Here is a 25,124-nt window from a genome sequence, read left to right on the forward strand (position 1 = left end):
TCTGGAGCCATCTTAGACTCTGTTTTCTTCTTCACAGACAACATCTAATTAATCATGAGTCAGAGATGGCAAAAATCTTTAATGGCAGGCTACTCACAAGTATGTTCAAGCTGGATTTAGAAAAGGCAGAGGAACCAGAGATCAAATTGCCAACACCTGTTGGATCACTGAAAAAACAAGAGAGTTCCAGAAAGACATCTACTTCTGTTTTATTAACTACGCCAAAGCCTTTGATTGTGTGGATCACAACAAACTGGAAAATTCTTCAAGAGATGGGAGTACCAGATCACCTTACCTGGCTCCTGAGAAATCTGTATGCAGGTCAAGAAGCAACAGTTCTTGAACAGTTCTGGTTCAAGAAGCAACAGAACCAGACATGGAACAATGGACTGGTTCCAAATTGGGAAAGGAGTACGTCAAGGCTGTATATTGTCACCCTGCTTATTTAACCTATATTCAGAGTACATCATACAAATGCCGGGCTGGATGAAGCAAAAGCTGGAATCAAGATTGCCGGGAGAAATATCAATATCCTCAGATATGCAGATGATACCACCCTTATGGTAGAAAGGGAAGAACTAAAGAGCCTCTTGATGAAAGTGAAAGAGGAGAGTGAAAAAGCTGGCTTAAAACTCAACATTCAGAAAACTAAGATCATGGCATCTGGTCCCATCACTTCATGGCAAATAGATGGGTAAACAGTGGAAACAGTGTCAGACTTTATTTTCTTGGGCTCCCAAATCACTGCAGATGGTGAATGCAGCCATGAAATTAAACCACACTTGCTCCTTGGAAGAAAAGTTATGACCAACCTAGACAGCATAATAAAAAGCAGAGACATTACTTTGCTGACAAATGTCTGTCTAGTCTACTGTCATGTCCAGTAGTCATGTATGGATGTGAGAGTTGAACCATAAAGAAAGCTGAGTGCCAAAGAATTGATGCTTTTGAACTGTGGTGTTGGAGAAGACTCTTGAGAGTCCCTTGGACTGCAAGGAGAGCCAACCAGTCCATCCTAAAGGAAATCAGTCCTGAATATTCATTGGAAGGACTGATGCTGAAGCTGAAACTCCAGTACTTTGGCCACCTGATGTGAAGAACTGACTCATTTGAAAGACCCTGATGCTGGGAAAGATTGAAGGTGGGAGGAGAAGGGGACGACAGAGGATGAGATGGTTGCATGGCATCACCAACTCAGTGGGCATGGGTTTGAGCAAGTTCTGGGAGTTGGTGATGGAGAGGGAAGCCTGGCATGCTGCAGTCCATGGGATTGCAAAGAGCCAGACACAACTGAAGGACTGAACTGACTCACAAATATAAATGTGAATAAATTTTTATATGATATCAGGAAACTCTTAAGTACAATGGAAAATGTAATTTACTAAGTGGTAGATAGAAGAATACATTAAGATCAGTCAGGTTTTGGAATTGATGAAAAATTTTTAATTACCTTTCCCAGTTGTAGAGATTAATATTGATCTGAATTGCTTGATAAACAAGGCCAGCCTGAAGAAGAACAATTTCAGCCTCCTGTATGTTCCCACTAAACATTAATATGTGGGCCATTTTTGATTCTTTAGATGGAAGATTTTTTATAGAATTGATATACTGAACTTTATCAATCTAAAAAAGAAAGAAAAATATTTGAAGTATATAGTAACAAATTACAGCTAAACACACACACATACACACAAACATACAAAAACACATAAACATAAGTAAACACTATTTACTTCACCGATTGCTGCGTAGGCTATTTCTGCAGTAGTCATATCTTGATTAGCAACTGCCATAGCAGCTAGGCAAGCCCACATGGTTTGTTCCTAAAGTGAAATATGAGAACAATTATTTCAACTACATGGCTGAATTAAAATATAACAAGGTTATATTTTAATGTAAAATAAAAGATTGCTGAGCCAGGCACTGAAAAAAATAATTTAATAAATTAATGATGTGGAAATTTCATTGTGGCTATGCTGTTATAGACTTGGATTACTGTGATATTGAATGGTTTGCCTTGGAAACGAACAGAGATCATTCTGTCATTTTTGAGATTGCATCTAAGTACTGCATTTCGGACTCTTTTGTTGACCATAATGGCTACTCCATTTCTTCTGAGGGATTCCTGCCCACAGTAGTAGATACAATGGTCATCTGAGTTAAATTCACACATTCCAGTCCATTTTAGTTCGCTGATTCCTAGAATGTTGATGTTCACTGTTGCCATCTCGTTTGACCACTTCCAATTTGCTTTGATTCATGGACCTAACATACCAGGTTCCTAAGCAATATTGCTCTTTACAGCATTGGACCTTGCTTCTATCACCAGTCACATCCACAACTGGGTATTGTTTTTGCTTTGGCTCCATCCCTTCATTCTTTCTGGAGTTATTTCTCCACTGATCTTCAGTAGCATATTGGGTACCTACTGACCTGGGGAGTTCCTCTTTCAATATCCTATCATTTTGCCTTTTAATACTGTTCATGGAGTTCTCAAGGCAAGAATACTGAAGTGGTTGGCCATTCCCCTCTCCAGTGGACCACATTCTTTCAGACCTCTCCACCATGACCCGCCCATCTTCAGTGGCCCCACAGGGCATGGCTAAGGTTCATTGAGTTAGACAAGGCTGTGGTCCTAGTGTGATTAGATTGACTAGTTTTCTGTGATTATGGTTTCAGTGTGTCTGCCCTCTGATGCCCTCTTGCAACACCTACCATCTTAACTTGGGTTTCTCTTACCTTGGACGTGGGGTATCTCTTAACTCGGATGACCATTATATCTACTACTGTGGGCAGGAATCCCTTAGAAGAAACGGAGTAGCCATCATGGTCAACAAAACAGTCTGAAATGCAGTACTTGGATGCAATCTCAAAAACGACAGAATGATCTCTGTTCATTTCCAAGGCAAACCAAACCATTCAGTATCACAGTAATCCAAGTCTATGTCCCAACCAGTAACGCTGAAGAAGCTGAAATTGAATGGTTCTATGAAGACCTACAAGGCCTTTTAGAACTAACACCCAAAAAGATGTCCTTTTCATTATAGGGGACTGGAATGCAAAAGTAGGAAGTCAAGAAACACCTGAAGTAACAGGCAAATTTGGCCTTAGAATACGAAATGAAGCAGGGCAAAGACTAATAGAGTTTTGCCAAGAGAACGCACTGGTCATAGCAAACACCCACTTCCAACAACATAAGAGAAAATTCTATACATGGACATCACCAGATGGTCAACACCAAAATCAGACTGATTATATTCTTTGCAGCCAAAGATGGAGAAACTCTATACAGTCAGCAAAAACAAGACCAGGAGATGACTGTGGCTCAGATCCTGAACTCCTTATTGCCAAATTCAGACTGAAATTGAAGAAAGTAGGGAAAACCACAAGAGCATTCAGGTATGACCTAAATCAAATCCCTTATGATTATACAGTGGAAGTGAGAAATAGATTTAAGGGACTAGATCTGATAGACAGAGTGCCTGATGAACTATGGATGGAGGTTCACGACGTTGTACAGGAGACAGGGAACAAGCCCATCCCCAAGAAAAAGAAATGCAAAAAAAGCAAAATGGCTGCCTGAGGAGGCCTTACAAATAGCTGTGAAAAGAATAGAAGCGAAAAGCAAAGGAGAAAAGGAAAGATATTCCCATTTGAATGCAGAGTTCCAAAGAATAGCAAGGAGAGATAAGAAAGCCTTCCTCAGCGATCAATGCAAAGAAATAGAGGAAAACAACAGAATGCGAAAGACTAGAGATCTCTTCAAGAAAATGAGAGATACCAAGGGAACATTTCATGCAAAGATGGGCTCGATAAAGGACAGAAATGGTATGGACCTAACAGAAGCAGAAGATATTAAGAAGAGGTGGCAAGAATACACAGAAGAATTGTACAAAAAAGATCTTCTCGACCAAGATAATTACGATGATATAATCACTCACCTAGGGCCAGACACCCTGGAATGTGAAGTCAAGTGGCCCTTAGAAAGCATTACTATGAACAAAGCTAGTGGAGGTGATGGAATTCCAGTGGAGCTATTTCAAATCCTGAAAGATGATGCTGTCAAAGTGCTGCACTCAATATGCCAGCAAATTTGGAAAACTCAGCAGTGGCCACAGGACTGGAAAAGGTCAGTTTTCATTCCAATCCCAAAGAAAGGCAATGCCAAAGAATGCTCAAACTACCGCACAATTGCACTCATCTCACATGCTATTAAAGTAATGCTCACAATTCTCCAAGCCAGGCTTCAGCAGTACTTGAACCGTGAACTTCCAGATGTTCAAGCTGGTTTTAGAAAAGGCAGAGGAACCAGAGATCAAAGTGCCAACATCTGCTGGATCATCGGAAAAGCAAGAGAGTTCCAGAAAAACATCTATTTCTGCTTTATTGACTATGCCAAAGCCTTTGACTGTGTGGGTCACAATAAACTGTGGAAAATTCTTAAAGAGATGGGAATATCAGACCACCTGACCTGCCTCTTGAGAAACCTGTATGCAGGTCAGGAAGCAACAGTTAGAACTGGACATGGAACAACAGACTGGTTCCAAATAGGAAAAGGAATACGTCAAGGCTGTGTATTGTCACCCTGCTTATTTAACTTCTATGCAGAGTACATCATGAGAAATGCTGGGCTGGAAGAAGCACAAGCTGGAATCAAGATTGCCAGGAGAAATACCAATAACCTCAGATATGCAGATGACACCACCCTTATGGCAGAAAGTGAAGAGGAACTAAAAAGCCTCTTGATGAAAGTCAAAGAGGAGAGTGAAAAAGTTGGCTAAAGCTCAACATTCAGAAAATGAAGATCATGGCATCTGGTCCCATCACTTCATGGGAAATAGATGGGGAAACAGTGTCAGATCTTATTTTTGGGGCTCCAAAATCACTGCAGATGGTGACTGCAGCCATGAAATTAAAAGACGCTTACTCCTTGAAAGGAAAGTTATGACCAACCTAGATAGCATATTGAAAAGCAGAGACATTACTTTGCTAACAAAGGTCCATCTAGTCAAGGCTATGGTTTTTCCTGTGGTTATGTATGGATGTGAGAGTTGGACTGTGAAGAAAGCTGAGCGCTGAAGAATTGATGCTTTTGAACTGTGGTGTTGGAGAAGACTCTTGAGAGTCCCTTGGACTGCAAGGAGATCCAACCAGTCCATTCTGAAGGAGATCAGCCCTGGGATTTCTTTGGAAGGAATGATGTTAAGCTGAAACTCCAGTACTTTGGCCACCTCATGTGAAGAGTTGACTCATTGGAAAAGACCCTGATACTGGGAGGGATTGGGGGCAGGAGAAGAAGGGGACAACAGAGGATGAGATGGCTGGATGGCATCACCAACTCGATGGACTTGAGTCTGAGTGAACTCCGGGAGTTGGTGATGGACAAGGAGGCCTGACGTGCTGCAATCATGGGGTCGCAAAGAGTCGGACACGACTGAGCGACTGAACTGAACTGAACTGATGCTGTTATAACACATAGAGAAAGTTTTGAATAAATTTTTTGTGAAATGTTCATTTCTAATTAAAAAAGGTTTATTTTTGAACTTATGATAGACATTAATGATAACTCAAGGTTATAAGCCCTCCAGTCTTTTTGATGTCAAAGAATGCAACTGCAGGGAATTAGAGAAAAAGTGAGGTTTTCAGACAATGCTATTAGAGCAGACTGTCATCAATAACACATTGTAAGGAAAACCACCTAAAAGTCCTTTTACAAAAGTGTATTCTAAGAGAATTAAACAATGTAAAACAAAATAGTTCTGTGGTCAAATATGCTCAGAAAATATTTAATTCAACTAGGTTGGAAAATGCTGATCTAAAGTAGTGAATGGTTCTTAACCTTAGCTATAACAAATCATCTGAGGAACTTAAAAATATGTCCAGGCTCACTAGATTTAATAAATTAAACCTTGGGGTTAGAACCTGGGAATCTGACTTTTAAATAAAGTTCCATGAAAGGTTTTTATATGTACCAGAAAGAAGAAACGGCTTGCTTCTTCAGAGAATAAATCACACAGCAACATCTATCTCTCTCTCTCATGACATCACTTATTAAAAAAAAAAGACGTGATCTTGTTTACAATTTTTCCAACTCTTAGCTCTTATGATTTATCATTTTGCAAAAAGATATTGTATAAACTAATACACAATATATATACAATTGTGGATCTGAAATGTAAAGTACCTTAACGAAACGACAAAGTCTTACAGCGTCTTCCCATTTTGAACTGCTTACATATTCGTGGAGAATAGCAGGATATGGTGATATGCTGATGTGAACCAGAGAGCCATCAGCTCTTCTTATAGTTACTTGATTTCCAACAAAACTCACAATATGGGGGTTTTTACTAAATTCACTGTTGAAAAAAGGCAAAATGCAATTTATATTCTGAGCAAAAAATTTCATACAATTTAAATTTGGGAGCTGATCCCAACATACATATAAAATCTACAATCTCCAAAATGCACCCCAAGAAAGTTAATTCCAGGGAGAATGTATATCTTCAAACAAATATTGGAATCTAACTTGCTATGTACACTTAGAGCAAAATATACAAACATTTTAACATGACAAAAATTATTACATATTTGACAACTATGCCTAAAAGCATTTGAAATGATCTGTTTTCCTAAGAATTAAGGTAAATCACAGAAATGATTAAAGTACTTGGCTTCAGCTTTTGAAAGTGCAAACATTAAAAATTTGATTCCAAGATTATTTTCTCATAATAACAGGAGGTGAATTTTAAGTAAAGAGACTAACTTCTCTTCATTAACTAATTTTTTTATATGATGCCTCTCTGGTTTTGCTAACGTGAGCTTGAATATTAAAAATGAACTCAAAAGAGATATGAAAGTTAAACTAAGATTTGGCGTTGAGAAGCCTTTGTATTTCTAGTTTGCCAAGAATAAGAGATCTCCCTGCTATTTCTTAGAGAAGTTAGGAATATAAATACATTTGATTTTCTGAAGAATGTAAAATTTAAAAAAAGACTTTTTAATAAATTTATGTATTTTTTCTATATTTAATATCAATTTTAAAATTCAATTCTAGAGAGACATACATTTCTGAGAGTCTCAAGGTCAATGATAAAATGGGAAAGAGTAAAGGCTGTCATAAAATTGTGTATCACGGAAAAATATTGAGTGCCTAAAATAAAATAATTACACCACATTGAAAAAACTACCTGAGTTACCATTAAACAACAGTAAACCTGAAAATCATATAAGAAAAAATTATATCCATTTAAGAAACATATAAATAAATAGTATTACATCAATACAACACTTTCAACTTCATTCTGTCACTTAAATCTCATTAAATTAGCTTTAGCTGAATAATTTATTAATTAACTAAGTAACATAAAAGATTATTTTGTAGGAATGAAATTAGAAGCAAGAATACAACACTCTGTTGGTTTTATTGATGACAATAAACAATCCCACACAGTAAAACGTTACCTTGCATCCCTTTCATATAATGTTTTAGGCAAAATGTCTCTGTCCACATAAACCGTATTGGGGTAATACCACACTGTAAATCGAGTATCTTGAAGTCCACAAAGGATATTGCACGTATCACTCCACGCCAAAGTATGCACCATTGTTCCTTATTTTAAAAAGAATGTTAATGTATTATTTCCATTATATAAGTATTAAAAACATATCTTTAAAATTAGCTGATGCATAAGACCCCAACTAACTGCTGGTAGGTATGAGTATTTTATGATAGTGAAAACATGTGCAAAAATTCACATAAAAATTTATGGAAATATTTGAGCATTTTACCCAGAACCATTATATTTTCAATCTACATGTCTTTTTTTCAATGCCACTTTAGTTGCAGCAGCTAAAGACTTGCTATCAAAATGGAATTAAATAGCTAAGAAATGTTAGGAGACCAAAGCATTATTCACAGATTCATTCAAACAAGCTATTTAGTATAATATAAAGAGTAGATCTAAGAATACTGAAAATAATAAAAAATTTAAATGTATTACAATTATTTTACCAAGTTTGATAATCTGTTCTTCCTTCCCAAATCGTTTCACTGAAGTGATATAGAGATCTCTATTTTTATCAATGAAAGCAATTTTTCTATCATTGGTGAGTCCCTTTTGATCCAGGGCAATTTCCAAAACTTCATTCTAAAATTTTTAAAGAATGAAAATTCTGGATTAGTTTTAGTATTTACATCAGATTATTTTAATTATTTACTTACAAGAACATATGTTTATTTAAAGATCAATTAAATATCATTTACCTACTTATAATGGTAAAATGTCCCTGCTAAATAACTTAACTGCTAATATACAAATAATTCAAAAGCTAAAGTGTAATTACTTTTTTAATTTACAAGGGAAAAATGCCCATTAGAACATCATAAAATAATGTAATCTTTTAAACTCTATAAGCTGAAATACACTTCCATTTGTGTCCATCATTTGGGCACAAGTTAAACAAATTTTGATACGTCCATAAAATTTTATACTTATGGCAGGAAGAAGGACTGCATAAGTACTTTTATCTATTGATATGGAAAAATTTCCAGAAATAGAATGCTGCATGAGAAAAGCAAAGTGCAGACTTATATGTCATCTTTTTGTAAAAGAAAGAGAAAGGAACATATACCCATTTTGTCCATGTATGCACTAAAAACCTCTGGAAGGGTAACAGGAGATTAATAATGATGGCTACTTATTCGGCGGAAAGGAACTAAACTGACAGGTGCAGCAGGAATAGTTTTTCACTGACTGCTTTTCCATGTCTGAACCACTGAATGTATTTGTTATTCAACTAATAATTACAAAAAGGAGACAATAAAAACAGGGTAACACTTCACTAGTAGCACTGAACAATAAAGTTAAAAAATCTTTAAACCCTAATATATCACTTATTGGAGGATAACTCAATGGAATGGTGCCATTTATTTGTTCTAAGGCTAAAAGTCAGAAACTAATAAACAGCTCGCAATTCAGGATTTTTTTTTTTTCAGTTTAACTACAGTCTTAAAACCTAAAAAAAAGGGCTAGAACAGGTCAATGGGAAAAGTGTAAGCTGTATTGATGTATAAACACATTTTTATTTACTGATACTATATGTGCTAAAAGTTTAACCAAGATAGAACATTTTATTGAAAAGCAGTAAAGAGGGACTTCTCTGGTGGTCCAGTGGTTAAAAATCCACCTGCCAATGCAGGGGACATGAGTTCGATCCCTGGTCCAGAAACTAAGAATCCACATGCGGTGGGGTAACGAACTCACAACTACTGAGCCCATGCACTGCAATTACTGAAGTCCATGTGCCTTAACTAGAGAAAGCCTGTGCACAGCAATGAAGAATGAGCACAGTCAAAAATACATAAAACAATAATTTTTAAAAAAGGAGTAAAGAGCTTGAACAAAAACATATGTCAGATTCTTTCCATTAATTTGCATATATATAGCTTTCCATTACAGAATTTAATAGTGCTTAGTCTTTAGGACATTTTTAGGCAAAATAAGAATTTACACTGGTTTTAAATATAAAACTAATCTCCATGTTTTCCTCCTTAAAATGAAAACATTAATTTTGCTCCTAGTGTTTTGTTTTTAATTTTTGTTTTCTGGCCACACCATGGAGCACATGGAACTTTGCCAATTAGGGATCAAACCCATGCTCCTTTCAATGGACGTGCAAAGTCTTAACCACTGGACTACCAGGGAGGTCTGAAAACATTAATTTTGAAAAGAAGTAAATAACTATTTACATTAAACATAGCTAATATCCATCACCTTATGAGAAAGAAACTTCCCGTCTCCCATTGGTTTTCCAGTTGATGCCTCAAAGAGGAAGATTACTTGAAAAAAAGTAAAGCATTAATTACCACATTACATTAGAATTTTTACTGGCAAATTTCTATGGAGCTATCATAATCCTAATGAGAAATTATTTAACTCTTTGGACCACAGCATACCTATCAGCACTGAAGAGCAGCAGCCATCAAATTCCTAGTTAGTAATAAGGTCGTATTTCTCAGTGGAACCAAACACGTCTTCCTAAATATACATTCCCTAATTAGAATTATTATTAATGGTATGGAATCAATGTACCACAGGATCAAAAATGGCAAGTCCAAATCTGGATGCAGTTTGTAATTTTCATAACTCTGATTTAGACCAACATAACAACCCAATCATTTCACAAAGGGAAGATGTATTGAATGCCTACTATACTACCAGGAAATTATGTAGTGATGAGTTCCCTGTGGTCAGTACAATACTGTGTGATAATTTGTGTGGTCTTTGTCTTGGGTTCCTGACACAGGTCTTCCACAACCCTTGGAATTTTCTGAGTCACAGGAATGTCTTTGTTATGCTAATAGAGAGAATCTGGGTGATTCCTTAGATAGCTTCAGGATAGCTATAGGGTCACCAGAAAGACCAAGCATATGATTATAGAGTTTGGACTTTCAATTCCCTGAAATAGGTTTTTGTGTGCTCAGTCGCGCCTGACTCTTTGCAACCCTATGGACTGTAGCCCACCAGACTCCTCTGTCCATGGGATTTTTTTTTTTTAACTTTACAATATTGTATTGGTTTTGACATATATCAACATGAATCCTCCACAGGTATACACGTGTTCCCCATCCTGAACCCTCCTCCCTCGTACCATCCCTCTGGGTCGTCCCAGTGCACCAGCCCCAAGCATCCAGTATCGTGCATCGAACCTGGACTGGCGACTCGTTTCATATATGATATTACACATGTTTCAATGCCATTGTCCCAAATCATCCCACCCTCTCCCTCTCCCACAGTCCAAAAAATTGTTCTATACATCAGTGTCTCTTTTGTTGTCTCATGTCCATGGGATTTTTGAGGCAAGAATACTGGAGTGGGTTGCCATTTCCTCCTCCAGGGGATCTTCCCAACCCAGGTACTGAACCTGAGTCTCAGGCGGATTCTTTACCACTGAGCAACTTGATGTTCAACCTCACTACACTGATGCAAAGGCTCTTGCCTGGATCATCAATGACTCATACGGTGCCAAATCAGAGTCTATTTTTAGTCAAGAATCTACTTTTAGTCTTGACCTCCCAGGAGCACTGGATACTCCTGACCATCCTTTCTTGAAACTCCTATGTGCGCTACCAAAAAAACAGTTTTCTCCTGATTCTTTCCTATTTTGGACCATCGCTTATTCTCTTTTTGCTAGTTCTTCCTTCTTTGGTGATCCTTGTTCCTAGGTTTTGTTTTAGGTCACCTTTTCATGCTATATACTTTTCTGGATTATTTTCATGACATCAATCATTATCTAAAAAATGATAATTCAAAGTTCTCTATTTCCAACCCTATCTTTCTCAGATATTCTGAGTAGGCCAAGTTGTAAAAATTATTGGAGATATGTACTGAAGAAGCCAGGAACAAAAGCTGCCTCTGCTCCTTCTCTGTTTCATCAAAGGTTTCTCCTAGTGTCATAAGTGACAGAGATATTGCCCACTACTTTTTGCTCTTTGAAGACTGTCAGTGCTTTAGTGATTCTCTTTAATTCCCAAATTACTCCAGCTTAAAATTTATCTCCAATAGAGTTATTTCATATAACTGAACACACACAAAGAATTACAAAAAGACAGAAGTGACACGAGTAGTCAGCAAAAAAAATTGGACAATTTATACAGATCATAAAACTGCTAATATATGTATAACATATTTAATTTCCAGAGGATCATACTTTTAGCATATTGATTTATAGCTGTTAATAAACCTTAGGATGTTAAGTTTGAGGTCACTGGCTATATTCACAGAGAAAATCATGTCTTCACAATAAGTTATGTTCTAAAATTGCCAATCTAGCTGTTAAAAATGAAAAAGAAAAATACTGTTATAGAATTTTTAACTAAGTATAGAAACAAAAATAGAAAAATTTAACTTCTACTTTAAAAAATGCTTTGGGTGTAACTAAGCCCAGTTATTTTCATAGCTATATAAACTAACTTTTAAAAAAAAGTAAGTTTTCCATCCTTTTGTTGACTGCACATATTATAAACAGCTGGAGGTGTATGGATGAATTTGTCTAATTTCCACAACTGGAGGTGGCCCTGATTCAGTGGCCACCTGAAGTGGGAGGCTGGACCTGTATTTTAATTTTAATACGCAACAGAAACTGGCAGATTGGACAACTATGGAGCTGGGAGCTGAAAGAGTTGCTTCTAAACCTTAGTAACTGCTCTCTAACTTCGCCTTCCTCTACCCAGACTTTCGTTTCAAAGAATCGCTCACAATGACATCATAGTGAATCCATGCAAGGTGGATGAGGAGAATAAGCAAGTTAAAAGCAATACTCCTACTCCTTAATCATAAGGAGTACCTACCTTAATCATATGTACCTCTACTCCTTAATCATAATCAAATGCACTTAACACGCATTAATTGAGCACCTACTATAACGTAAGACCACTAGGCCTGGTTCAAAGAATCCTGCCTGTAAAGGAACTCCCAAGTCAGGAAGGAACCACTGATTTCATACATGAATGGTCCTCGTGAAAGAAAATTTTTACAGGTTAAAGATTCCAGGTACTTCAATTGTGCTTTCTATTGTTAGTGTATATCTCTATCTGCTGCTGCTGCTGCTAAGCCGTTTCAGTCGTGTCCGACTCTGTGCGACCCCATAGATGGTAGTCCACTAGGCTCCCCCGTCCCTGGGATTCTCCAGGCAAGAGTGGGTCGCCATTTCCTTCTCCAATGAATCAAAGTGAAAAGTGAAAGTGAAGTCGCTCAGTTGTGTCCGACACTTAGCCACCCCATGGACTACAGCCTACCAGGCTCCTCCGTCCATGGGATTTTCCAGGCAAGAGTACTGGAGTGGGTTGCCACTGCCTTCTATCTAGCCTTCAGTAATTACTAGTTTCTTTAAACATAAGAAAACTATTTTCCTTCTCACTTTTCTATCAGTTCTACAATAATTTAAGTTTTAGTTTTTAAAATTTTCTGTTTATGGCAGGATGATATAACATGATTATTTTGTTCAACAAAGTTTATGTAAGTAAAACATAATTTATTTGCATGTAAATCCATAACTCTGAAAATGTTCATAATTCTTTTTTTTTTTTTATCTTCCCACCCTCTCCCTCTCCCACAGAGTCCATAAGACTGTTCTATACGTCAGTGTCTCTTTTGCTGTCTTGTATACAGGGTTATCGTTACCATCTTTCTAAATTCCATATATATGCGTTAGTATACTGTATTGGTGTTTTTCCTTCTGGCTTACTTCACTCTGTATAATAGGCTCCAGTTTCATCCACCTCATTAGAACTGATTCAAATGTATTCTTTTTAATGGCTGAGTAATCATAATTCTTTTTGGCTCTAAAATTCTATGAATTATCAATGGCTTAAATAATAATGAAATATGTTTCAGATGTGAATTAACTATAGGAAAATTCAGAATAAGGTATATTCAGTTGGAAACATACATACCTTATTATAGCTTCCATCTAAAATATGTGATGTTGAATAAGGAAAGTATAGAAACTTCATAGGGATCACTGGGATTTTCAAATTTAAGTTTACTGAAGACAAAAATCTGACTTCCAAATTATTAACAATTGCACTCCCATCTTAAATCTGTCTGCTGTCTAGATTCTGCTTTATTTCATTTCGTTTCATTCTCTTTACTCTCTTTTAGACAGGAAGGAAGTCCTTTAAAAACAAAACAATTACCAAATGTCCTCTCTCAGAGAATGCCTGAGGCATAAAGAGGCATAAAACTAGAGAATAGCTCTGTTTAGGAGAATTATCTTTTCTACCAGAATGAGAGGTGATGCTATCTTAAAGTACTGAAAATTTAAAAGTGGGACAGTTTTCTAGCTCCAAAATTAGGTGTTCCATGAACTAACAAAATTAACAGCCAGGTCATACCTTTTTTTAACATGTCACAGTAATGAATATTTAGTAATATGTATTAACAGAGAAGAACAATTATTCTGTATCTTACCACTAAGCTTTAAGGATACCTCACTCTCACTCTCACCTCACTAGTTCTTTTTCCTCTTACTCATTTCTAAATATTGATGCGCTCAGCCACTGGTCTTCTCTGTCTATATTCACTTTCTAGGTGACTTTATCATGCCATGGCACCATCTACACATCAATGACTCCCAGATTCATATCTCATCTCCAACTCTCTCCTGAGTCCTGGATTTGTTTATTTCATTGTTTCCTCTCCAACCCCTCTTGAACATCTAGAAAGTATTTAAACTTATCATGACAAAAACAGAACTCTGGGTTTGTGTGACCTACTCAAAACTTCCTCATTCCCCATCTTTCATTCACCCAGGAAAAATTTTAGGATAATATGCTTGTCTTCACTCTCTCATGCCAGCATCTTTACCATGGCCAAGTCTTTACATGATCTGGCTGCTACTTATCTAACTTTGTGTCTTCTCCTATCTCACTCTGCTTAGTTCATGTTGACCTAGTCCTAAAGCCTTGTTCCTTTTAAATATCAATCATTCCCACCATTGCATTTCTTTTCCTATAGTCATTGCCCTGCCCCAGCTCTAGAATTCTCTATGCCCTCACCCTGCATTAATTTTCTTCACAGCATGTATCATTAGTTGACTGTATTTGCTTGATTATTTGTTTTTTTTTATGCACTTTTGTATCCTCAACTTCTAGAAGACTACTTGGCACATAGGAAGCACTCAATATTATTTGTTGGATACGTGTTATGATACAGCATTGCCTTAAAAAAAGTTTTACTCATACTGTGGCATTCCAAAACACCTGACATACTTAAATTTATTTATAAACAGTAATGTGGCCTAAATTTTTATATGAAAATCAAAAATTATTTGTAACTTTCTCCTTCTTTAGTTTAAAAATATGTAAGTATAAAAAATACATGAATATACATAAGCAAAATAAATAGTACAATGAAGCACAATATTTACTATGTTACTAAATAAAGAAAAAGGAAATACTTTCAATAAACTTAAAAATTAACATACATTTTTAGGACTCACAGTCTTGAATTAAAACTATACCAACAGCTACTGAATATATAGATTTACTTCTTACAACTAAGCTTTGATGTTGTGACAATATTTATTTGTTCCATCAACTGGAAATGATACTACAACTTTAGTTCTTTAATTCATGATTAGGACAAATTAGAATTAGAATTCATGATTAGGACAAATTAGGACAAATTAGCTCATCATTCTTCCATATAAAGTCAATATATTAATAGATGAGAAAATGAAAGTCAATTGATGAAAATTTTAATAAATTTCATTGAAAATTATAAAAATACACTTACTTTTTTCATCAGCTTTGTCTTTTATTGCTATGGTATCATTACTCAGAGAGACAGTCTGTGCATTTAGAATATCTGTTCTCATTCCAGGAAATTTTGGAGAGGAAAGGAAGCGCCCTTCATAAGAATATAAATAGATACCACCACCATCTACAAGAAGAAAATGTCTAAAAAATACAGAATAAAGATGCATTCTCAAGTAGGATTTACTATAATTTCATTTTCATATTAGAAAATATTTTATGCTTTGGAAATATCTAAATCTTACAATTAAAACAATAATAAGACATAGATATATAAAGAACGAAATATAAAAACAACCTGAAAAGTCAACACTTGGTTGTTCTGATTTGTTTCCTAGGCTTTTGTTTTTTGATGGAGGTAGGAAAATAAAAATGAAAATGTTCATAATCACCACCCTATAAAGTTTTGATTCCTTTAATATTATAATTCATTTCCTTTCCTAAAGAAGCATATCTATACAAAAGCAATAAAAAATCATGTAATTTACAATTCAGTGAATCTTTTAATGACAGACTCTATTTGTTTTATGAAGCAGTATTAACACATATTTTACAATTAAAGATTATGCTAAGGATCATTAAATTACAGTATTAGATTAAATACTAGGCAGAGTCCTAAACAGTGAAAACGACTTAAAAATTAACATCACAGTGAGCATTTATTAAAATAAGAAGCTTTGATTTTAAAATAATACAGTAATCATGAATAAATGTATTCATATCTAAAAATCTGTTTTTAATATCAGTAGTTGGGTTCATTTGCTGTGATGACAGCTCTGTTAAAGGCATAGTATCCTGTGTTGTTTATTTTTTAAGTCAAAATGTAAACATTTTATGGCTGCTATTTTTTCCTTTGAATTTTTAAGAACATTGCAAAAAAACAATTCAAATAATACAGAGAAATTAAAAGATCTCTTGCAATCTTCTTACCTCCGTAGAGATAACTTATGGCAAAGTATGGATAGATCTTAATTAACTCTTTCCTGATGGACATTTATTTTATTTCAAATTATTCATTCTTAAAGAATGTCTAAGGTATATACACATCTCTGTATGTTTACATCGCTTATTTCCTTAGTATAAATCCTAAAAATGCAATAATTGGATCAAAGGGCATATACTTTTAAAAATTTAACATATGTTGTTAAACTCCCCTTTGAAAGGTTTACTGATTTACACTCATACTATTGCTATATCGGAGAGTCTGTTTCTTCAAAGCTGAACATATTATGACTTCTTAAAACTTTATGTTCAAGCTATTAATATCCTTGATTCAGAACTTTTTTTTTTTTTGGATCACACCACACAGCTTATGGTATCTTAGTTCTCCAACTAGGGATTGAACCTGGGCCCTCAGCAGTGAAAGAGCCAAATCCTAACCACTGGGTGGCCAGGGAATTCCCCAGAACTATTTCTTGATTCAAGAATTGCTAACTGTTCCTTTTTGCTGTGGAAACCATTAGGAAATAAACATCAAGACAAACAAAAGTTAGTATATAATGAACACCAAAAATGTACACTTGAATTAAATGAATACTTGAGTACTGCTGCGTGGCTTATTTAATTGAAGGATTTGGCCCTTACACATTATGAAAACAATATTTGCTAATGTTGACAAGTGACACATCATACTAGTATATATTCTTTTTTTGTCTCAGTAATAAAAGCATTTTCTCTTCTAAACAACACACTAAAGTTTTAACTTCCTGTGAATAAACACTATTCCAAGGGGCAAACATTTCTAATGTACAAATATGGCCAGCAATGGTTAGTAAATAAAATATTCTTTAATTATCTAATCATTTACGCTATTAACATATGACTTTACCAAGAGCATATTCAATACGCATTTATAAATACTGTATAAAGAAATAAATTTATTTGGAACTATTCAAGTAAAAAAGAATTTCAAAAATATGGTTTTTTAGATAGCTGACATCTTACCTTTTAACTAGCAAAGATGTCTTTTTATTTGCAAAATTAACCATATCAATCAATCAATCAATCAATCACTGGTTCAATATCATTAAACAGTTGGTAGAAAATCTGATACAATTATTTTCTTGATCACTCAGGGTCATCAATATGATGATCATACTCTTTAGCAACTATGCAACTGATAGCTTTGATACTTAGGAGAATGTTGGTGCTATGCTTCCACCATCTTTCCAGCCCTTAGTCAGACAGGCACAGAGACACTTCTGGAAGTAACATTGAAATGGCTGCCCAAGGAGAACCCCAAGTTCAGTTCAAACTTGTTTTGGTTGGTGATAGTGGTACTGGAAAAACTACATTCATGAAATGTCATCTGACTGGTGAATTTGAGAAGAAGTATGTGGCTACCTTGGGTGTTAAGGTCCATCCTTTCGTGTTCCATACCAACAGAGGACCGATTAAGTTCAGTGTATGGGATACAGCTGGTCAGGAGCAGTTTGGTGGACTGAGAGATGGCTATTATATACAAGCTCAGTGTGCCATTGTAATGTTTGATGTAACATCAAGAGTTAACTTACAAGAATGCACCTAACTGGCACAGAGATCTGGTATGAGTGTGTGAGAACATCCCGACTGTGTTGTGTGGCAACCAAGTGGATATTAAGGACAGAAAGGTTAAGGAAAAGTCAACTGTCTTCCACTGAAAGAAGAATCTTCAGTACTATGACATTTCTGCCAAAAGTAACTACAACTTTGAAAAGCCCTTCCTCTGGTTTGCTAGAAAAGTGATCAGGACCCTAACTTGGAGTTTGTTGCCATGCCTGCTCTTGCCCCGCCAGAGGTGGTCATGGCCCCAGTCTTGGCAGCACAGCACGGGCACGATTTAGAGGCTGCTTAGACAACTGCTCTCCCAGATGAAGATGATGACCTGTGAGAAAGTGAAGCTGGGGCCCAGTGTCAGAAGTCTAGTTTTATAGGCAACTGTCCTGTGATGTCAGTGATGCAGTGTGTTTGCCACTTTATTATATAGCTAAGAAGAACATGTGTTTAATCTTTGGATACGGGAGGAGATGGATGGGCTTTCGAGTGAATATGGCAGTTTAAAAAAAAATACCCTCATTTTTTGGACCTGCATATTTAGGTGTTTCAGAACACAGTTGTTTCCTCCTTGAGTTTCAAATATAAGACTGCTATAGTCACATGACAATATTGAGAGGTGGAATCTTGTTTGTTACTGTCATTCCTATTTCTTTTCGTTTAAAATCAGAATAAAGTTGTGTTTAAAAAAAAAAATGGCTCTGTGCCATTAGTTTTTCTCCATGCTCCCTTGCCAGCAGTCACTTTCTTCCTGTCATTGTGCCAGATTCTAATAGCCCACCAGCATTCATTATCTGGCTCTTTGTAGAAGGCTATGGGCTTCCCAGGTAGCACAGTGGTAATGAATCCGCCTGCCAATGCAGGAGATGCAGGAGACACAAGTTCAATCCCTGGCTTGGGAAAATATCTCAGAGTAGGAAAAAGCAATCCACTCCAGTATTCTTGCCTGGGAAATCCCATGGACAGAGAAGCCTGGCAGGCTGTGGTACATAAGGGTTGCAAGAGAGTCAGACACAATCTAGCAACTACACAACAACAAATGGGCTAGAAAACCTGATAATAACACTCTCAAGAGCTACCAAGTGGTGAGTAAAGGAATGAGGTAATTAATGGTTTTAGTGAAAAGATTTCATGGGTATCAATCTTAAGTAATTGCAGATTATATTTTCATGCTTTATTCCTGGTTTTATCACGTTTAACTTTCTAACTCTGACCTCTGATTCAGTAGGGTACCACTGTACGTTACAGATTGATTGATCATTTTCATGGAAAAATGTGGGTTCCTGAGTAATAGCTATTACTAATTTACTCCAGTTAATTGGCCCAGAGTTTCTCAGTCCTGTATACACAAAGTCTTGGTAGAGAATATTGTTTTTCAAACTCCAGATCACAACCTAGTAGTGCCTCATAAAATGAATGAACTTCAACCAGTATTTTAAAACAAATACAAGACAGAAAATACGGGAACAATGAGGTCAAAACTATGTTATAGTAATTTGCCTGTTTCACTGTCATTCTCTCATCATTACTGATGTTTACTTGTAATAAGTTTATTCTTATCATTTATAATAAATTGATACCTTTTAAATCTCTCAATTTTACTTTCTAGTATTTTGTTCTTGTTCAGTTCCTAAGTCATGTTTGACTCTTTGTGACCCCACAGACTGCAGCACACCAAGCTCCCCTATCCTTCACTATCTCCCAGAGTTTGCTCAGATTCAAGTCCACTGAGTCAGTGAGGCCATCCTCTGTTGCCCCCTCCTCCTTCTGTCCTCAATCTTTCCCAGCTTCAAGGTCTTTTCCAATGAGTTGACTCTTCATATCAGGAGGCCAAAGTGTTAATAGTTTCAGCTTTAGCATCAGTCCTTCCAATGGCTATTCAGGGTTGATTTCCTTTAGGATTGACTGGTTTGATCTCCTTGCTGTCCAAGGGACTCTAAAGAGTCTTCTCCAGCACCACAGTTCAAAAGCATCAATTCTTTGGCGCTCAGCCTTCATTATGGTCCAACTCTCACATCTGCACTTGACTAACGGAAAAACTATAGCTTTGACTATACGGATCTTTGTCAGCAAAGTGATGTCTTTGCTTTTTAATACATTGTCTAGGTTGTCATAGTATTCCTTCCAAGGAGCAAGAGTCTTTTAATTTCATGGCTTGTAGTCACCATCTGCAGTGATTTTGGAGCCTAAGAAAATAAAATCTGCCACTGTTTCCATTTTTTTTCCCCATCTATTTGCCAAAAAGTGATGGAACCAGATGTCAGGATCTTAGTTTTCTGAATGTTGAGGTTTAAGCCAGCTTTTTCACTCTCCTCTTTCACTTTCATCAAGAGGTTCTTCAGTTCCTCTTTGCTTTTTGCCATTAGGGTGGTATCATCTGCATATCTGAGGTTATTGATATTTCTCCCAGCAATCTTGATTCCAGATTGTGATTCATCCAGCCTGGCATTTTGCTTGAAATACTCTGAATATAAGTTAAATAAGCAGGTTGACAATATACAGGCTTGACGGACTCCTTTCCCAATTTTGAACCAGTCTGCTGTTCCATGTCTGGGTCTAACTGTTGCTTCTTGTTCCACATACAAGTTTCTTAGGAAACAAGTTATGATGGTCCAGTATTCCCATCTCTTTAAGAATTTTCCACAGTTTGTTGGAATCCACACAAAGGCTTTAGCATAGTCAATGAAGCAGAAGTAGATGTTTTTCTGGAATTCTCTTGCTTTTTCCATGTTCCAATGGATGTTGGCAATTTGATCTCTAGTTCTTCTGTCTTGTCTAAATCTAGCTTATACATCTGGAAGTTCTCAGTTCACGTAGTGTTGAAGCCTTGCTTGAAGGATTTCTAGCATAGTAAAGGCCAACACGTATAACCCACATATGGACCTCAATAACTTTAAGGATGTAAAGTTATTTTGTTATTTGAGGATGTAAAGAAATTTTGAGACCAAAAAGTTTTAGAACTACTGATCTAAGAGCTTATTATCGTACTTTTTGTTTTCTTTTAAAATAAATAGAAGAACAGATTGATTTCGGTGTACCAGTGATTTCAGAACATACCATCCTATAAATGGCATGCTTTAAAGAGTACTTTCGGAGAAGGCAATGGCACCCCACTCCAGTACTCTTGCCTGGAACACCCCATGGACAGAGGAGCCTGGTAGGCTGCAGTCCACAGGGTTGCTAAGAGTCGGACACGACTGAGCGACTTCACTTTCCCTTTTCACTTTCATGCATTGGAGAAGGAAATGGCAACCCACTCCAGTGTTCTTGCCTGGAGAACCCCAGGGACGGGGGAGCCTGGTGGGCTTCCATCTATGGGGTCGCGCAGAGTCAGACACGACTGAAGCGACTTAGCAGCAGCAGCAGCAGCAAAGAATACTTTACTGCAATTTAAAATATTTTAATCCCAAATTCAATAGTGAAACATGATAAATAAATTACCTTTCTGCTTGCAGAATTAAACTAACAGTTCCTTCCTTGAGATCAAATATAAGTGGTGTATTCCAGTTCTTTGTACTGAAAGACAAATAAAATGGATACTTATTTACACTTAAAATACTTTTTAATAAGTAGATGGGTATTCATTTTAAACAAAGCATCTTTAGTTTCACAGTAACTCTGTATATGATTCTATTATAGCACTTGGTGAGTTGTTCTGAAATAATTCACTTACACATCTGTATACCTGACTAGAAAGTGGAGTCTGTGTTCCCAGCACCTAGCACATAGTAAGTACTCCATAAATGTTTATTCTAGGAACCACAACATGTGAACTGAGGAATCATAAGTTCATGTTCTGTCATTTATTAGCTCTGTGATGTGAGCATGTCATCTAATGTTTCTCTTTCAAAAAATAGTAGCAGCATAGCATAGTGAAAAGAGGATGGGGTTTTTTTGGTCATTATTGTGTAATATTTTATTGCATGGATATGGCACAGTTTGTTTATCTATTCTAACGTTGATGGACATTTGGTTGATTTCAGATTTTGATTCTTATGAATTGTGATGCTATGAACATTCTTTTTTTTATTTATTTTTAATTGAGAGGTAATTGCTTTACAATATTATATTGGTTTCTGCCATATATTAACATAAAATCAGCCATAAGTGTACATATGTCCCCTCCCTCTTGAGAGGATGGGGTTTTGGCTAGACAGATCAGGATTAGAAATCTGTTTTCACCACCTGTCAGCCTTATGATCTTAATAAGCTTAACCTCCTAAACAACAGTTTCATTATTTGTAAAATGGTGATAATGATGTCTTACCTAAAGTATCTAGTTAACTGCCTATTGTGTAGCAGATACTGAACAAAAACTGTAATAACAATAACATGATCACTTTTCCTAACGGTCTCCCAGTGTAAGTGTTGAGCAAATGAATATTTTTGTGAAACATTCTGTAACTGTAAAATTCTATATACATGTAAGCTATGACTATGCTTACTGAACAAATGGATAAAACAAACGAACAAATAACTCCTATGAGTTTCATGATGTAGTGTGATTCAAAGATAGGGATGGGCAGAAAGGATATTTACAAACTGAAAAACCCATCCTCAAATAATCAAAGTTGCTCGATAGTTTAAAATGTTTTATTATTCCTATATATTCTAAACTTCTCTCAATTACTTTCATAGAACTAATTCTTTAAATCTAATTCTTTAAATCTCATATGCAGATCCAGAAGATGGGGGAAGGGAAAGGTTGCCGTAAGCAGGCACATTGCTGGAAATTAATCACGGCTAACACAGAGCCTGATACCCATTTCAGTAAGTAAATGCATGCATAAAGCCAAATGGTGAATAAACTGTCACTAATAATTAGCAAGTCTGAGGTTCACAGGTATGATAAAGCTACATACTTTTGTACTTTAGAAAAAATATCACACATGCTTCATTTATGCAGTCATTAGAATTAACCTTCATTCTTTGTCAAGACAGCTAAAAAGAACAATGAGTATGAGGGTTTTTTCCTATGTCCCCTTACAAAATATCTGAGATTCTTGACAACTAAGATATATACACATGTCATGGAGATATAAACTCCTTAAACTAAATGTTGATCAGAATAAGGGAATTTTCTATACAACTATTTGAGAAATCAAGTGAAAATTTAACATAGAATGCTCATATGTGATTTTCTTTGGAACTTCTTTCCATATAAACCAGTATATTGTTTGCAGGTTTATTTTTAAAATTAAATTTTTTTATTACTAAAAAAGGAACAACAGTTATTAGGAACTTGGATTCAAATCTCAGCTCTTCCTTTAGTAAAGACGTTAAGTAGTTTGACCCAGGGTATTATTAATATTTAATTACCTCTGCATCCTTCAGTTTCTTCATTTTGTAAAATGAAGAGTAATGATAATATTCAACACACAGAGTAAATCAGATCATGAACATAAAAGATAGTATAACAGTGCTCAGTAAAGAATGGTTGTTATAATCTAAAATACCAGGTATTTTTATAATAATTTAATGAAATATATTTTGGTATGATGGCTCTCAGTACTACTTCATTTCCTCTACTGTGCACTGGAATTCCACTTTAATAAATATTTTGTACCTTAGTGAATGTCTTGCCAACAAGAGAGGGGAAACAATGTTAAATCAGAAAAGAAAAGCAATTTAATATTTTGATACATATTAACTGGTGTGAGAAAGGTAGTGTGAGAAAAAAATTAAATAACAGCTTCTAAAGCTTTAGTAAATATTTTAAAAAGCAACCTCTCTAATACAAGTAATAATGATATCAATCTTTCAGATTCAAACATTATGTCTTAAATTTCAGTAATTTTGCAATTTCCCACTGGGGAAGCCCAACACAAAGTATACTGAATATATTTTCTTTCATCATTTCTGGACAACTCTGGATTATCAATATGAACGTTTATGATTACCCTGGGCTATGATATTAAGCCTGAACACCTCCTTGTGTCCTTACTGAACATCTTTCAGCCTGCTGTCAGGCTGTAAGCTGTCCTCTCTGCCAATGGTTAGGTGATTCCTTTTCATACCATTTACCGGATGCTCCTAAACTTCTCTGGGCTTTGAAATAAAAGTATACTAAAGTCCTTGAGCTATGAGTAAAATAAGAGAAAGCATTATCCCAGAGAAGGTATTTTGTATTACAAAAGTGATTATTAACCTTTGATGCACAACTATTATATCTATTTTCTCTGCTCATAGCTCACTTTTTATCACTTCTCAGTTAGGAGTAAGTTCAAGATAGGTGACATTTTTGAGAAAGTTAAGTTTACGCCAAACCATGTTAATATGACAGCTGGAAAATAAATTTTTTTTCATAGACAAAACTCTAGATTTTAAAGAAATGCAAGATGCTTACGAGAACACATAACACTGAAGAGATGTTGAAACAACTAAGTGTGCATAGTTCAAAGAGGCTTTAATGACTCTGTCACGGAATTCCAGTAAATCCACTGCGTCGTTAAGAACGTTACGAACCTAAACAAGGAAAAATGAAATACCAACGAACATTAAAATACATCAAACTTTTAATTAGATAAGTTAGCAAGATTCTGAAACACACCAAAAAAGAAAAAAAAATTAAAAGGCATTCTTGTTATCTAACCATAGAAAGAAGAATTCAATAGGAACCAGGCATAAGATGACATATTTGGGTACAAAAATTGACCAATAAAAGTACAGATACAGAAAAGTTAGAAATCAGTAGAAAATGATCTATAGAGATTTTTAATCTGAAAGCCAACCTGTATGATGTAGCAGTGGTGCAGTGTTAGAACAGTGAAGTATATAGCCAAAGGAGTATAGCTTATAGGAGCTGGAAAGAGATCACATGATTTCTGCTCAAAATAGTAAGAATATCTCTTTCTAGGGCTAGGTTTTACTTTAAAATTTAAGTTCTAAAAAAGAGATATAATAACTTCAAAAATCAAAAGTGGAGTAGGAGGTGTTAGTAAAGAAACTGACTGCATAGTGAAGAAGCCAAGCTGCACAGAGGGGTGGAAAATGTTTCCATATGTAAAAATACAGAGATAACATATAAGAAAACTAAGCACCAACTAACAAACAGAGATGTGCCCATGACAGTCAAAACTGTTATAAAAGTTTGTTAACTGAATAAAGTTTACAAGGATTTTAAAGTTTGGCAATACCAGCCAAAAATTTTGAAATTGACAGATAATCTACAACAAATTAAAAAATACATTGGGCAAGAAAAATTTATGAAATTTCCGGTTAATACCAGAAGATATTAAATTAAGAGGTAAAAAATTGAGAGAGATTAATTATACCT

The 25,124-nt window shown here is 35.7% G+C and overlaps 1 protein-coding gene and 1 pseudogene across 10 annotated transcripts in view; one reads left to right on the forward strand and one right to left on the reverse strand.

Moving 5' to 3' along the window:
- The window catches only part of IFT80 (intraflagellar transport 80), a 131,698-nt gene that overhangs the window by 22,750 nt on the left and 83,824 nt on the right, over positions 1-25,124 (reverse strand). For 5 of the 9 annotated variants that reach the window (XM_086392507.1, XM_086392518.1, XM_086392482.1 and 2 more), the window contains 9 exons: positions 24,195-24,313; positions 21,290-21,364; positions 15,297-15,460; positions 9,774-9,838; positions 8,012-8,147; positions 7,462-7,609; positions 6,185-6,356; positions 1,734-1,823; positions 1,451-1,623 (listed from right to left, as the gene is read on the reverse strand). In XM_086392507.1, the coding sequence (XP_086248633.1) occupies positions 1,451-1,623; positions 1,734-1,823; positions 6,185-6,356; positions 7,462-7,609; positions 8,012-8,147; positions 9,774-9,838; positions 15,297-15,460; positions 21,290-21,364; positions 24,195-24,313 (1,142 nt within the window). Of the gene's footprint in view, positions 1-1,450; positions 1,624-1,733; positions 1,824-6,184; positions 6,357-7,461; positions 7,610-8,011; positions 8,148-9,773; positions 9,839-15,296; positions 15,461-18,497; positions 18,829-21,289; positions 21,365-24,194; positions 24,314-25,124 lie in introns of those variants that run through there. The other 4 variants (XR_015160985.1, XR_015160984.1, XM_086392496.1 and 1 more) reach the window with 3 other exon arrangements.
- LOC147379426 (GTP-binding nuclear protein Ran-like) lies at positions 16,167-18,185 on the forward strand (annotated as a pseudogene). Its single transcript, XR_015160993.1, has one exon. The product of XR_015160993.1 is annotated as a GTP-binding nuclear protein Ran-like (transcript).

The sequence above is a fragment of the Bos grunniens genome, chromosome 1 (assembly GCF_055505025.1).
Source record: "Bos grunniens cultivar Pamir isolate PY7600 chromosome 1, Bosgru_T2T1.0, whole genome shotgun sequence".
In the NCBI taxonomy this organism is placed as follows: Eukaryota; Metazoa; Chordata; class Mammalia; order Artiodactyla; family Bovidae; genus Bos; species Bos grunniens.